The sequence below is a fragment of the Gallus gallus genome, chromosome 5 (assembly GCF_016699485.2).
Source record: "Gallus gallus isolate bGalGal1 chromosome 5, bGalGal1.mat.broiler.GRCg7b, whole genome shotgun sequence".
In the NCBI taxonomy this organism is placed as follows: Eukaryota; Metazoa; Chordata; class Aves; order Galliformes; family Phasianidae; genus Gallus; species Gallus gallus.
In genome coordinates, this window is record NC_052536.1 from 15,655,241 (window position 1) to 15,669,642 (window position 14,402).

General features: G+C 48.6%; 1 protein-coding gene across 29 annotated transcripts in view; it reads right to left on the reverse strand.

Moving 5' to 3' along the window:
• The window catches only part of LOC423110 (USP6 N-terminal like), a 66,277-nt gene that overhangs the window by 12,752 nt on the left and 39,123 nt on the right, over positions 1–14,402 (reverse strand). For all 29 annotated transcript variants that reach the window (XM_015286812.4, XM_015286811.4, XM_046942301.1 and 26 more), the window contains 5 exons: positions 10,679–10,869; positions 6,685–6,758; positions 6,142–6,227; positions 6,020–6,059; positions 5,526–5,606 (listed from right to left, as the gene is read on the reverse strand). In XM_015286812.4, the coding sequence (XP_015142298.3) occupies positions 5,526–5,606; positions 6,020–6,059; positions 6,142–6,227; positions 6,685–6,750 (273 nt within the window). In that variant the 5' untranslated portion in view covers positions 6,751–6,758; positions 10,679–10,869. The remainder of the gene's footprint in view (positions 1–5,525; positions 5,607–6,019; positions 6,060–6,141; positions 6,228–6,684; positions 6,759–10,678; positions 10,870–14,402) is intronic.

A 14,402-nucleotide genomic window follows, 5' to 3' on the forward strand; every position in this document is an offset into this window, starting at 1 on the left:
GTGGCAAGGCAAGAGGCAGGCTACAAGCAAGGGCACTTGTGCTGGAGGAGGTAACAGCCCGCACGTATCCCTCAAGCAAGGACAGGGATCAAACAAATGTGTGAGTGTCCCCCCTTCTAAATCCATGTGTTCGCTTTATGCCTTTCACAGATGCCTCTTTCCTTTTTCTTGTCATAAGGCCCTCTCTCTCCGAACAGACCATTAAATTTCAATGGGAAACAGAAAAAAAGAGCTTTTTGTTCCATCCCTGACTTCTCCCATTAAAAGAACTTAAAAAAAAAAAAAAGTGCCTTACGCCTGAATATTTTCCATGCTCGCACTCATTCCACCCCCTTGAAACGTCCTGCAGCTGCACTACAGAACCAACTGCAGCATTCCTCCAGGTTCCAGGGGACCCCAGGGTTGCACAGGCCCAGGTTGCAGCTGCAGGGGGCTTACGTTAGGATGCAGGGACTGAAGGACCCCATAGGACAGGGCAGAGCAGTAGCTCCATACCCCACTGAGCACAATTCGTTCATGCTGTCTGGCTTAAACTTATCTGACCTCCCCACAAATCCCTCTTCTCTTTCCATAAGCTCGGTGCAAGAGCTGTATCTCGAGGGGAAATATCAAACCACACAGTATCAGCAGGCGGTTTTCTCATCACGGACCTGCAATGTTGCCTTTGCATCCCTGGCGCTAAGCAGAACACCTGCTGCTGTCACCTCTCCTTCCTGGCACATCCCACACCATCAGCTTCCTCTCTTCTCACCTGAGTTTTTAGCACAGGCCCTGCCCCAGATCTGCTGCTCACTGCTCCAGGCAGTCTCACTTGCTGTGAAGGTCCTATGCACACCCCGAACCACCACACCCTACAGAAGCCCTTTGTGAGACCCTCAGCTAACACCAGGAGAGAGCTGCCCAGGAGGCAGCAGCTCACCACCAAGACATGTGCACAGAGGGAGGCCTCCTATCTGCCCAATGATGGCCTGTGTTTTAGGGTACGTCACTACTTCAGGGTCTACCAAAATCAGCATGGAAGAAGCACAATGTGTACGTGGAACAATGCAATTACACAAACCACTCAACCAAAGTCAAACTGGAAAGGAACATCGTAGAATCATAGAATCACTGGAACTAGAAGGGACCTTTAAAGGCCTTCTAGTCCAATTCCCCCGCAACAAACAGGGATATCTACACTAGACAGAGCATTCCGATCCCCATTCAGCCTGACCCTGAATGTCTCCAAGGACAGTGCATCCACCACCTTTCTGGGCAACAAGGAGCCCACAAGAGCCTGGCTCACAACTTCGTGAAGCACAAGCTGAGACAGGAAGAAGAACATGGAGCACGTACCCATTTAGTTAACAATCATCCCACGATTTGTTTGTTTCCAGAGTAGTAGGAGAGAGCGGCTGACAGTCACCAAGGTAGAGCAAGAAGCTCAGCTTTGTGGGAAGAAAATCATCTTGTTTTGAATTCTCAGAGCTGTTATTGTTATACTTTAACAAGTGTGGCATATATAGTAAATGTCTCTAATGATTTTCTCCGCACAAGAGTGCAACAGAAACAAGGGAGTTACAAAACATGCTGAGATGGAAACAAACTAAAATGCCTTCGTGCTATTTATCCAAAGGCTTTCCTCCTCCCACCACTTCCAGAAGTGCAAGTGATAAAACCTCAGTGCTGTGAATCATGGAGAGGGAAAATGAGCAATTTTCCTTTGTCGTGAGACTTGAAGGAAAACAGGGAAGTTATCATTAACAGCAGCAATTATGTGGGAAGGGGAATGCAGGTGACAGCAGCTGCTGCTCTTTGTGAAAATGAAGAACCCTCCCAAATCAGCATCTTTTGGCTCTAATAAACTGCTCAGTGCTTGCAGCTGTGAAAAGAGCACCAGGACCACAGCCCAGGCAGCCTGCCACAGACAAAGAGGGCAGGGAGAGCAAACCCCATCCCATTTCACAAGTGGAGGTGCTGGGAGCTGAAGTGATGGCTCCACGGCTTTCACCAGAGGGGTGGACCCCAGTGTTGGGGCGGGGGGGGGATCTCCACTGCCCTGGTGGCACAACATGAGGACAGTGTGGTGGCTGTGGCAGAGACCATTTGCTACAACAGTGCAACCCCTTCCTTTGCTGGCAGCAGTACAGCAGGCCTGCCTGACTCGGCCCAACCCTGCCGTGACAAAGGTCCGCAGGCTGTCCCTAGCAGGAGCAGATTACTCCCTGCTGGGGGTCTGTGCCAGTCAACACAGAGCCCTGATTCATCCTAAACCGCTTTGTCGGCACGCATCAGATTAAGAACCCAGCACCTCAGTGACCTTTAACAGAGACAAGGCCATGCCTGTGTGCAAAGACAGGCTTTGCTAAGAACCTGACATCCCCAGCCAAAGACATCCCTCTCCGAAGTCCTAATGCAACAATCAGTGTGCACGCTGCACACAGATCACATCCTATCCCCAGCTCTCAGTCCCACAGGACTGATGCTTCTGGTCAAAATCCAGTTATTCCAAAGCTACAATGAAGAAATTAGCCTGCTATCAAGAAGCAGGCAGTGTAGCATTTTGTATATGCTTACATGGCACCATCAGGACATTTCCTAGAATCCTAAAAGTAATAACATGGGTTTAGAACAGCAGTGAAGAGAGCACAAATCCCCCAGCCCTGCTGTGCTGCATCCTGAGCCACACAACACCACACTTCTCTGCAAGTTGGCACGTGTTGGCTCTGTGGAGCTGTGTGCCCTTAGCATGGGCTCATTTATTACCATATCATTTTTCCTGTGAAGTCAGTAAGGTTACATGTATGGCCAGGAACAAGCACTGTGACATCAGCCTAACCACATCCTTGCTCAATGGCGCTGCTGTCATTTGTGTGCTTCCGCTGGAATTAAGTCACAGTGCTGCAAAGCATGCCTAGAACAGCCCTGCAGACAGATCTGATGTGGCCCTGAGCACGAGGAACCCCAGGGCACTGCTTTCATTAAGGCAATCCTATCTGCTGCTCATCTTGAAACAGGTCATACCAGGAGTGATTTGGGGTGTAGGCGGGCCACCTTGGGCTAGGGGGATGTCAGAGGCTGCCTGCTGAGGGCTCTCTGTTTCTTACAGAGCAGCAGCCACATCACATAGACAGGGGCCAGTAGCAGGTGGGAATGCATGCTAGAAACTGAGCTAATGTCAACCAGGCTTGGAGACAGGGAGCATCCCCAGGGAGGGTGCAGTGTTCCTCAGAGGTGGCACAGATGGTTACACCACGGCCCTTCTCCTTTCCAGCAGAAAGCCCCTGTGGGTGTTCTTAGTGCAGCTTTGGTAGCTTTCAGTACTACTCGTTGCACACTGCAGGAGCCTGTGCTGATTTGATTCTGGAGCTGGGAAAGGCGTGAGATGCCCATTCCAAAACAGACAAGCCAAGGCAACAACCTGAGCCCCATGCTGACGCTGAAAAACACACACGACAGCACAGTGAGTCCAGAGTCCTTCTGAACAGACTGTGTCAAAAGCAAGGACAAAGAGATGGCTCCTGTCTTCAGTAAGAGATTTCTTCTTAAGAGGAAATCTGAATCCTTTCTTTGCAATCCTTTAAATTCCACCCCTGAGCTGTGTCAGCCATCAGCTCATGACAACACCAACCTCCGGGCGGCTTCTGTGCTCCCAATGAAGCATGGGCTGTACAGCCCTAAGAGTGCAGCATCTTTCCTTCAAAACAGCAATGCAGATGGTGGTGTGTTCCATGCAAGGGACTGACAGGGATGGAAAACACATCCAGGTGAAGGTACTTCTCCATGCTTCCTGAGGTCTTGCTCCTTGCTGCTCCACACTGAGCTCCACAGGGTAGCTCTGATACATGCACCGATGGTAACGGCAGCAGCACAGAGCTTCCTGCCAGCAGTGCCAGCAGGCTGCCAGGCCTGACTCAAAGCTGCTTTGTGCTCTTTGGCTTCACGCTCTCTCCCAGGCTGCCGCCAAGCGCTGTGCCTAAGCCGCTGGGGGGGGCTGATGCTGAGCGCCAGGGCTCAAGTCCTACAGGGGACAATGCCACTTCTGTGTCCTGGAGTGAGGGACCGTTCACGGGCTGTTATAAATAACAACGTCATTTATTCCTTTACACCCTCTGACACAGGGACCTGTGAGTGGCTTGCTGTTGGATGGCCGGTCAAGCACCTCTCCAGCCTTCAGCTGAAAGCCAGCAAGCAGCCAGGTCATACAAATCCTGCTCCTTGGTGCTTCCTGGGATCAACCCTGGGGCTGGACATGGGAATTCCATCACTTGCACAAAGGACCAAGGCAGATGGTTTGTCCTGTACTCTTCCAGCACCTGAACTTCTTGCTGGCCCACCTGAGCTGACAGAGGAGAGCCAATGTGTGCTCAGCACACTCCAAACACAACTGGGCCTGCTGGGATTCCCTGAACACTGATGGAATTTGGTATTGTATCCACAAGGCCACAGAACAATTAATGCTAAGTTCTAATTAGAGAAGTCAAGGCCACAGGAGAGCCTCCACTTTTGCCACCCACAGAATAGCAGTGACGAAGAAAATAATTATAACAGCACTGAAACGAGAAGAGGGACTAAAACATCCCAAGCTTATCTTCAGTCCCATTCTTGTTATAACAAAAATAAGATTTTATTTAACAGAAAAGGAGCCTACTGGTATTCTCTGGTTGGGTGAACTTCAAATTGCTCCAGACTGCCAGTGATCAGGCAAGAGATGCTCTGTTTCCAAGCTGCCCATTGCAGTCTCTAGCAGCTGTGCTGGCATCTTCTGGAGAAAGCTCTGAGGGAGCCAACACATGGAGCTTCTAAATGCAGGCAGGTCAGGCACAGTGCCTCTGACTGTGCTCAGCAAGGGTCTGAAGCCTGCCATCAGGTTTTAGGCTTTTTTTTGCTTTAAGATGTTTGTCCTAGGAATTTATTACAAATATTATTCATTAAAATGAATTTGGTTTTGCACTGGCATTTGGTGCCGTTTACTTACGATGTCAAATCCAATGCAAAAGGTTAATGCCTCCACACGTGTCTTCCACAGATGGGTGAACACCATCCAATAGGCTCAGCAAACAGCCAAAGGACTTCACACGGGCAAAGCGGGGAGCAAAACCCTAAATCTAGGTCACGTCCTAGACTGATATGTCTCTCCCCTGGGAGTCTTCCAATGAGAAAACCAAGAGGAACATCAGCTGTACCCACTGCATCATCCATGCCATGCCCAGGTGCTGCAGACACAAGTAACCTGCAGTGTGCAGCAGGAACCCAGCTGGGCACACAAACATGTCTGCTGTGCTCCTGCTTGCACAGGTGTCAGTGCAAACATGTAGGCAGCAATTAGGATTTCTCATCATATTTGAGTCAGAACAGAATTTTCCCTTCACTAGTAAGCCAGTGAATTTAAGGAAAGGTTTAAAATACTGAAGACTAACGGGTAGAATTAGTCGGTATTTTCCATCTATCTCTGGTTTCTCTCTTAACTTTCTCTGAAAGCCTGACTTATTCGAAGGAGTCACCAGAGCATCCCTTCTTGCATATGCTCTTTCTTTCCACCTTACCTTGTCACTGTTTCTGTATTTGCCCCATTTCTTCAGCATCTTCAGCCACTTGTCCACGCGCTCAATTTCCTGCTGCTTTTGCTGGTGGGAGGGGGAAAAAGACAGAACAAATTTAAGAAAAAAAGCTCTGGAATACAATTTCTGAAAGAATAAGACTTCCTTCCCTTTCGGTTTAAATTTCTGACAGCTGAACTTGACACTCAGCTGCATACAAACGCCTCTCAAAATGACAGGAATAACCCAGAGGTGTTTGCAAGAGCTGGCAATTTCAATACTCAGTCATTAAAAAAGCACTGTATAAACAAGGAGAGACACAGGCTTAACATGCAGAAAGCATTTCCAAAGGGACCATTCCTTGACAAAAAAAAAAACAAAAAAACAAAAAAACCCTTCCAGGTGCAGCTAACCTCAAATCCCTAAAAACAAGGATCACTCCTCCCCAGATGAAGTTACAAGAACCCAGTACCCATGTTGGCAAAGCTGACAGCTCTCACCTTCTCCTCCAAGGCGGTGCGGGTTGGCAGCTCCTGCTCACTGGAAAAGCAAGGGGTGACAGGTTAGCCATGGGGACAGCAGGGTGCATGTGGTGAGGGTGGAAGAGAAGAACAGGACTTACTGCAGAAACCCAAAGCGGTCAGTAACTTTGTACAGTGTGAAATCAGCATCTTCCCATGGGTCAATCGTGGCTCCCTCCTGCCTGCCCTGAAAGCAGAAGGAAGGTCAATGAGCCACATCAGGAATGGAAATAGCTCAGTGCCCGCATCCTGTTCCCCCCAGTGCCTGCATGCTAGAAAGCACATAGCAACAGCACTACAGATCAAAACCTACTCTACAGAGAAAAAATGCACCACAATCAACGGAAAATTCTACAGGTTGAAACCATCCAGCTTATCTGAGGTGTCACTGCTATGGGCTGGGAAGGGTTGTACATCACAGCAGGCAGTGCTGTTGGGCATGAGCCATCCTGGCTTTAGCAGGGCCTCCATGACTGTACAGAGCATATGTAGGATCCAAGAGACTGTGAGAGAGGATGGGCAGGCAGAAGCAGGCAGAAAGAGCTCAGCTGCTGCAGCAGTCCTTCAAAGCATCCTTGCTTGACCCGTCGACCAAATATCTCCAGCCTTAGCTGATGTGTTGGGGAAAAACTCAAGGCAGGTACCTTCTCATACTTGGCAATGATCTCCGCTTTTTCCTGGGTTATTAAAGTGTCTATATCTTTCTTCATGTCAGAAGCTGTAAGGCAGAGAGAAAAAAAAATGAGAAAAAAGAGATAAGTAAACCCGTACACAGCAGAGGAAATATTTTAGGAAAGAGCTAATAGGAAAAAGCTTTGCTGACAACTTTAGCTCCCAAAAGATAAAATGAGGCTGAGATTGAGAAGTCTCCATACAAAACCTGCATGGAGCTCGCATGCACACAGCACAGCTGCCAGCTCCTCACTCTATACTGGGAAACAACTGAACTGGAGCAAGCGGGATCTGTCTACACAGCAGCTGGAGTGGGAGATGCTCTGCACACTCACATGCTGTACAGAAGACAGAAAGCCTTTAAAATTGAGAAATGCAAACCATCAGTGCTGATGAATTCTCAATCTCACTAGGCTGCAGACAGGACAAGCACTGGAAGTCGTGCCGTGTTATCATTCACATGGCTGTGGCTTTGCCAGCCAACAGGTCCCACATGGAGAGTGCACTCTGAGGAGTAGGGAGGAAGCTGGGACTAGCATCAGTTCCGAGATGGCTTAGCCTTTGGAAAAACAAAGTGAGTACAAAACCTCTTAGAATAGGTTGTTAGACTGCTTTTTGTCTGCCCGAAGGGGATTTTTGCCTATTCTGCCTGCTGTAAGAAGACTCAGCAGGGTTGGGAAAAAGCTATTAAGGACCATCACAGCCTTAAACTATTCTCCCCACTGCCACAGATGAATCATCCAGTGATTTACCCAGAGCATCTGAAAGCTAAATGACTTTAATAATACAGTCCAGAGATTTATTGTCTGGCTTGAAAGGAACACATGGGACCTTTAGCTGGACAGAATCCTGCTAGAAATTACAAACTGCACCACGTGGCCAGCACACTGACTGCCCATGTGTGCTGCGCAGGAGTGGGTTGTGCCGGTCCTGCCCTGTGTTGGGGGCAGATGAACACAATACACAGCAAATCCTGACCCTCTGCAGGCTGCAGTATAGGAAGAAAAGCACTACCTCCTTCATTTTCAGTTCACAGATCCATTTGATAATGGCGATGTCCGTTTTCATTTGCTTGCATGGTTCTCTTTAATTTCAGGACCTCTACAGATCAGACACTAGAGCCACTAGAGATAAATGGGGAAACAAGAAGGGAAGATCACTGCCTCCCATGCTTCCCTTCTGAGAAATTAGAACCAAAGGAAATTTGTTCTTCAGCCCCACCTCCTTCTTAAATCACTTTTGGGTTGTCATGAGGCTGGAGAATTCAAACAAGGTACTTAAGGTGCTGTTGAAAATACAAATTTTCTGCAGGCTAGAGAGAAAAACAAACTGTATGTCAAATTAAATGCACGACTCTTTAAGAAACTTACGAAGTGGAAATTATTCTGACCATCTCTACCACACACTGTAATAGAATAACCAGAAGAAGAGCTATTTGGTAAGAAAGGAAGGCTTACATAGCAGAAGAAAGCAGTGAGACCACAGACGTTTTGGCTTCAGACTCTGCAAAAGGCTCCCTGCAGCCAGAAACCTCAAACTGGTTGCAAAGCAGCCAGTTCTGCTCATACCTTGAACATGCCTGTACTGACCTTGCTTCTTTGTATTGTACTGCCTACCTGTACCGAACACTGCCTAGCCATCAGCAAACCCAAGCTCTTCACAAAATAGGAGCCTAGATGATAACAACCTTCCCCTTGCCAGCTTGCCATGTGGGATTTCAGGTATTGGCTGCAGCCAGGTGTCTGCATCCGAACTCCATGACTTTTTGCAAACATTGCTATTTCAAAGTCAGACTTACTGTTATAATCCCCCCCCAAGATGTCTGAGATTCTTTTTTCCATGAAATCATTATCATCTTATTTGATGGTAAATATAGGTATCTACAGTCTGTACTCCTTGACTTTAAGGTAACACAGTCACTGAGCTTTCCCTCTGGTCATACCACTGTCACAAGAGAGAAGAGTTGGGCTCTGCTCACTCAGCTCACCCCACGAGGATCCATTAGCCATCCCCTGCCTGGTTCTCTCCAGCACCTGCAGATGAAGGAGATGCTGCCACCTGTTCCAGAGGGGCCCTGAGGGTACATCTGCACACCTTTGTATCCCCTCTCCTCACTGCTTGACAAATACAAACAAGGAGGAATTCCCATTAAGGACTTCCACCGGGATGCCAGAGAAGCACGCAGATCTGCATACAGCAGAAATGAAAGTGGTGGCAGTCTCTGTACAAGGACTGGAGCAGAGGCACTGAAGACCTGGCCGATGGTGATGCAGAGCTTTGTAGAGGACCTCAAGGAGTTACACATCAGCATTTTTTGGACTTGATGATCCTCAGGGGTCTCTTTAAACTCTGGATATTCTAAGACATTCTATGCCTTGAGATGCCCCACAAGAAATTCATTTCAGCCATGATGCAAGATCTGACACCTCAAAGACCTTCTTGCAAAGCAGTCTTCTGCAGAAAGCAATTCCCAGCCTCTGGAGGGAGAAGCTGCAGTGATGTTGTGCTGATGCACCCTCCTGCACGCAGGCTGAACTTCAGAAAAACAGAATTTTCTTCTAAGCAGCAATTTCCTGCGCAAGCTGAACCCTGCTGCTAAACCTCTCCATCTAGGCACTGCTGAACGCTCGCAGCCTTACTGCAACCAACTAATTTCCCCTTGAGTCAACACTGTTCCTTCCCCAGGCGGAGCTGTCTGGGCCACCTGCAGCCCTCCTCCGCACACTGTCCCCTAAGGCACAGCTCAGAAACCTGCTTGCCTGCCACAGCTCTTACAGAACTGCACCCATGGCAATGGGGGTTCTAATCACTGCTTGGGTGAATGGCAACCACTAGGAACTGTGATCCTAAGAAGTGAGTTTGGTTAAGATGTGCTGGGAGTCCCGAATGTGCCAGACAAAAAAAAAAAGCCCACATCTCGGCACACAGGACAACATGCTGGCCTGTATCAAATTGAAACTGCTGTGGGACACAGTCAAAAAAGGTACGTAGCTGACAACTGCACCCACCACCGTGGAAACTTAGAAGATCTCTGTTCCTGTTCTGCATTCTATTTTAAAAGCAAATTTTAACAAATTGAATCACATCAAACCTCAGGCTGCCCACGCTACAAGTCTGCACTTTTCCTGCAGGAACACGGTGCAAAGAGCCAACCTCTGGCTGCTTGTCCCAGGGCAGTGCTCAGAGCAGAGCCCTGCAGTGCACAGCCTGAGTGGCAGTGGGCTGCAAAACCCTCAGAGTGCCCCAGAAGGCTTCACTGAAGCACAAAGAGCTGCGCTCATCCCTGCTCACTGCTAATCTCTCTTTAGGCAAAGTGGGCACTTGGCTGCAGCCGTGCTGCAGAAAAAGGGAATCAGAGTTGTGCTCACAAAGTCAATAATGGCTTCAGGAACAAAATCACTACCAGGCAGGATGAACACAGATACAGGAGATCCTGTTTGCATGTTTACTTCCTTGACTACGACAAATCCAAGAGTGTACAAGCATGTTAATTTTTTTTCCTAAATAGCGTAAGGAGTATGAAGTCAACTGAATCTTAAGGATGTGATTGACTCAACTGAGGGTCATTGCAAATGACTGCCCCTTAGATCACTTTCCATGACTCATAGATGTGTCACAGACAGCTCAGATGGGTTCTGGTCTCACTATATCTGCATCACATCTGCATGCATCATAACATCACAGCTACCTCTACAAGAACACATTCCCCTCCTTTAGCAGAGGCATGGCTGACAGCTGAGTAGGTCTCCGATACAGGCCATGTGATGCAAGCAGCGTGATGTCCCAAGCAGCCCAGAAGCAGAGAATTCAGGATGACCACAAAACATACAGGATAGCAACATAATTGATGGCCCAGCATGGGTCTGAACAATTCACTGCCACAGGCAACAAACAATTGTTTTTGGGGTGATTCGATTGACACATTAGGTAAAGGGAATGTGGTGATGCGAGGCACCGTGCCCTTACCTGCGCCTGTATCAGGTGCCGAGATGCATCAGTTCAGCCAGAGTTGTGCTGTCCCTTTTGGGCATCTAACCAGCAGTAAGCCCTCCGTCTCCGGCTGCGATGATTCCTGGTCATGCATTCACCACGGCTCAGCCCTGGGCAGCCCTGTTGCACTTCTGTCTGGACAAGGGCTGGTTCCTGCTGAGGGCTCACTGCAAAGGAAGCAAGGAGCTGGTGAGCTTTCCATCCCATTCAGTGCTGCCCTTCAGCAGCGCACCACGCATCTGTGGGCAATGGGGGTCGAGGTGTAACCAATGTTGTGCAGGCTGCTCTACCTGTGATCGCAACGTGCAAGGAAGAAAGCTCACTGGGAACAAGGTGGGATCTTGTGCTGTTAGCAACATGCTGGGAGTTGACTCCCAAGCTGGACGAGGGGTTGATTTGACCCATCCTCATTTCCATCCCCTGTGCAACTCTACACACAGAGGACACAGAGGTCTCACCAGAGAGCCATCCTGGCAGGGATTCTCAGCACGGTGGGGAAGGAGTAGGCAGTAATGGAGAGACTCAACCACAGGGAAACCACTCCCCAGCTGCCACTCGTGCTCAAGCTTTTATCACACAGAATCATAGAATCACCAAGGTTGGAAAAGACCCACAGGATCACCCAGTCCAACCATCAAAGCTTTTGATTCTGTGTGCTCAGGGCAAGCTTCCTCCCCACCCAGTGCATGTCCCTAGCTGCTTTCCCTTCACAGGGCTCTGCATTTCAGCTGTTTTCTGGCCTAGCTGAGTGGCAGGGCCCCTCCCTGGCAGCCCCAGACCCCTCTATCCCAGCAGGCACACTCCTTGCAGCCAAGCAGTTTCTACTCGCCGCATCCAAGCACTTGAAGCAATTCAGAGAACAGAGCCCACTGTGTAGCTGTCACCATGACAGCCTCAAAAACTGGTATTCCTCTCCATTTTAAGCAGTGACAAAAAAAAATGAGACATGAAGGCTATCAACCTGCAACGTGACACGTAGACACGTGCACAGGAGCAGCAGCAGGGAGAAGAGTGAGGCCCAGTTCCTCTGCACCCACACTACACCAGGCCAGCCCCAGCCCTTATGCAAAGCTCAGCCGCTGCAATGCCAAACCCCAGCTCCAGACACATGCTGAACAGGGCTGTGGGTCTGCACACTGTGCCTCAGCAGCTGCTATTCTTAGATCTTACAAGGAATTAAAAAAAAAAATTAAAAAGGAAGATGCATTTTTCTCTCTTTTTTTAGAAGCTTTGCTATTTAAATGATTTCTACTTGACCCCATTAAAAAAAAAAAGGAGAGAAGTTAGAGAATGCAAAAGTCCACATGCTGTTGTGGGAATTGAAAACTTATTTTCTCCTCCATCTTCCATTCCAGTGTCTATAAATAAAGGCCAAAAATCCAGAAGAAAAATCCCCCTCTTTGGGCAACGCATAAGCCTGGAAAGAAACTGCATAAACACAGAGCTTAGGAGCAGACTTCTGGCCGCTTCAGAATGAGGAGCAGTTTACATTTCTTCAGCTAGAGCACAGGAACATACAGCAATGATTGCTCTCCACCTCAGTGTGCAACAGGCAGGATGCTGAGCTGCCAGCAGCCTGTGCTCTCCTTGGCACAGTGGGACCACATCCTTAGAAAGTGCAAATAAGGAAACAACACATGTCCTATAAAGGCACTGGGACAGCCAATGAAAATAATAGGTAGGAAGCTAAAAATCTACTAGCAGTGAGATGCAGCTCATCCACAGAAAACTTGCTGAAAATAGCCTGCGGGGCTATTACAACCCTAAGCTGCAGGCATCTAACTGAGTTAAAATTAGATGACGTGTACTGCGTGGGTCTCACCTCTGGTCACATCCCACCTTTAGGTAGAAGTAACCCAGACTAGACCAGTGCCCATGCTCCTAGGAAGATACGTATTTGAAAGAGGTTCTCCCTGCACCACTCTCGTTCCTTCAGCCACTGCAATGGGTTTGTTGGGTGACACAGCAGCCAAACCCACTCACCCTTGGCAGCCCCTGCTGGGACACTCCCTGACCACATACATTGCTGGCAGCTCCCTGGGCTCCCCCTACTTTCAGACGGCATCTCCAGACCCTGAAGCACAACTGCTGTTAACTTCTTCCCTGCCACTGAAACCCCATGCGATCACATCAAGAAATAGCACAGTTCAGAGAAACAAGAAGTGTCTGATCCAGCACTGGGAAGGCACTGAAAAGATGTCTTCCCAAGCTCCATGATCCCTCACAGCTCTGCGGTACGGCCCTAGGACACAACGTATCCAAGGAGTAATTAGAAAAAGATTGCTTTAATGCAACATAACCTTTCCCTTCCTTTTTGTTTGTTGATAACTCCTAAAATTGCCCAAACTGAACGCTCACAGGAATTTCTGCTGTTTTGTGCAAAAGCACCGTTATATATAAACAAAAAAATGTAATGGTTATTTTCACTTTGAGGACATCACTCACACAAGAAGCCTCCCCTCTCCCCTTTGTGGAAAACGTGTTTATGAAATCCAACTGGAGGGGAAGACTTCAGGCACACACAGTACTCACCACAGTCTCCAGCTTACGAAACAGCACCAACTAAGCAGTCAGCGTAAAAATCAATCCAGTTTTTTTGTGTGTGTGGTTCTTCTTAAGCTGTTGAAATCAACATCTGTGTAGTTTGGTCAGGGCTCCAAAATACTACTCATTATTTCACAAGGCATTTGGCTGTTACCACTTCACCGTGGTTGACACAAAGCGCATGTCTGACACTAAGAATGGATCCGTGGAGCCTGTGTGCCAAAAGACAGCCATGCAGCTTCTCAGCCACAGAAGAGGAAAGTGTGCCGACAGCTGGAAGTCACTGATGTTACTGCAATAATAGTTAAATGCAGCAGAACGACACAAAAAACCTTATGTTCTTAACACCTTACACTTGGCGGCTGGACTTGACGATCTTTGCTATTCCATGTTCTGTACTCCTCTACCAATCTGTGGCATACATTACCAGGTAACAACATAAACCACAGGCCATCCCAAACCATCAGGAACTAGAAAGTTCAGGTTTGCCAGCCCAGCATGTTCCCCGTGTCTAGTTTTGAAACCTCTTGTGATGATGCCAGCATCGAGATGAGGCAGTAATTTGTCCCAGTTTCTGCGGAAAGAGCCCTCCCCATGAGCTCATTGCTTGGCCATAAGCCCAGGAGGAGAGGGGCTGAGAACAGCCCATGGGCAGTACCCATAGGAAGAGCTCCAGGAAGCTTGTCATCACCTCACCCAGTTCCACAACCATGTTTCCCAGTCTTCTTCCAGGTGGGTCACCACCCCATGAGCTCAGCAGCAATCCTGCCTGGCTGCCCCACGCCAGCCCTGCCCAGGAACCACATGGCAACCTTAAACAGCTTCAACTGAAAGAGATGGGAAAAAGTGAAAGGAATGTTGCTATTCCTCACAAAGGACAGGGGGATGCTCGGATGCTCTTGTTATTTAACTGGAGTGCTTCAATCAAGCCCAAAGCAGGAGAGCTTCAAAGAAGTTCTCATACAGGCACCAACTCAAGTAACTCATTCCTACTTCCTACTGAGGGAAAGGGGTCAAGAAATCACAGAGCCATGGGATGGTTTGTGTTGGAGGAGACCCCAGAGACCCATCCAGTCTCAAACTCCAACCACAGGCAGTAACACCTCCACCTGATCAGGCTGCCCAGGATGCCATCTAGCGTGGCCCTGAGCACCTC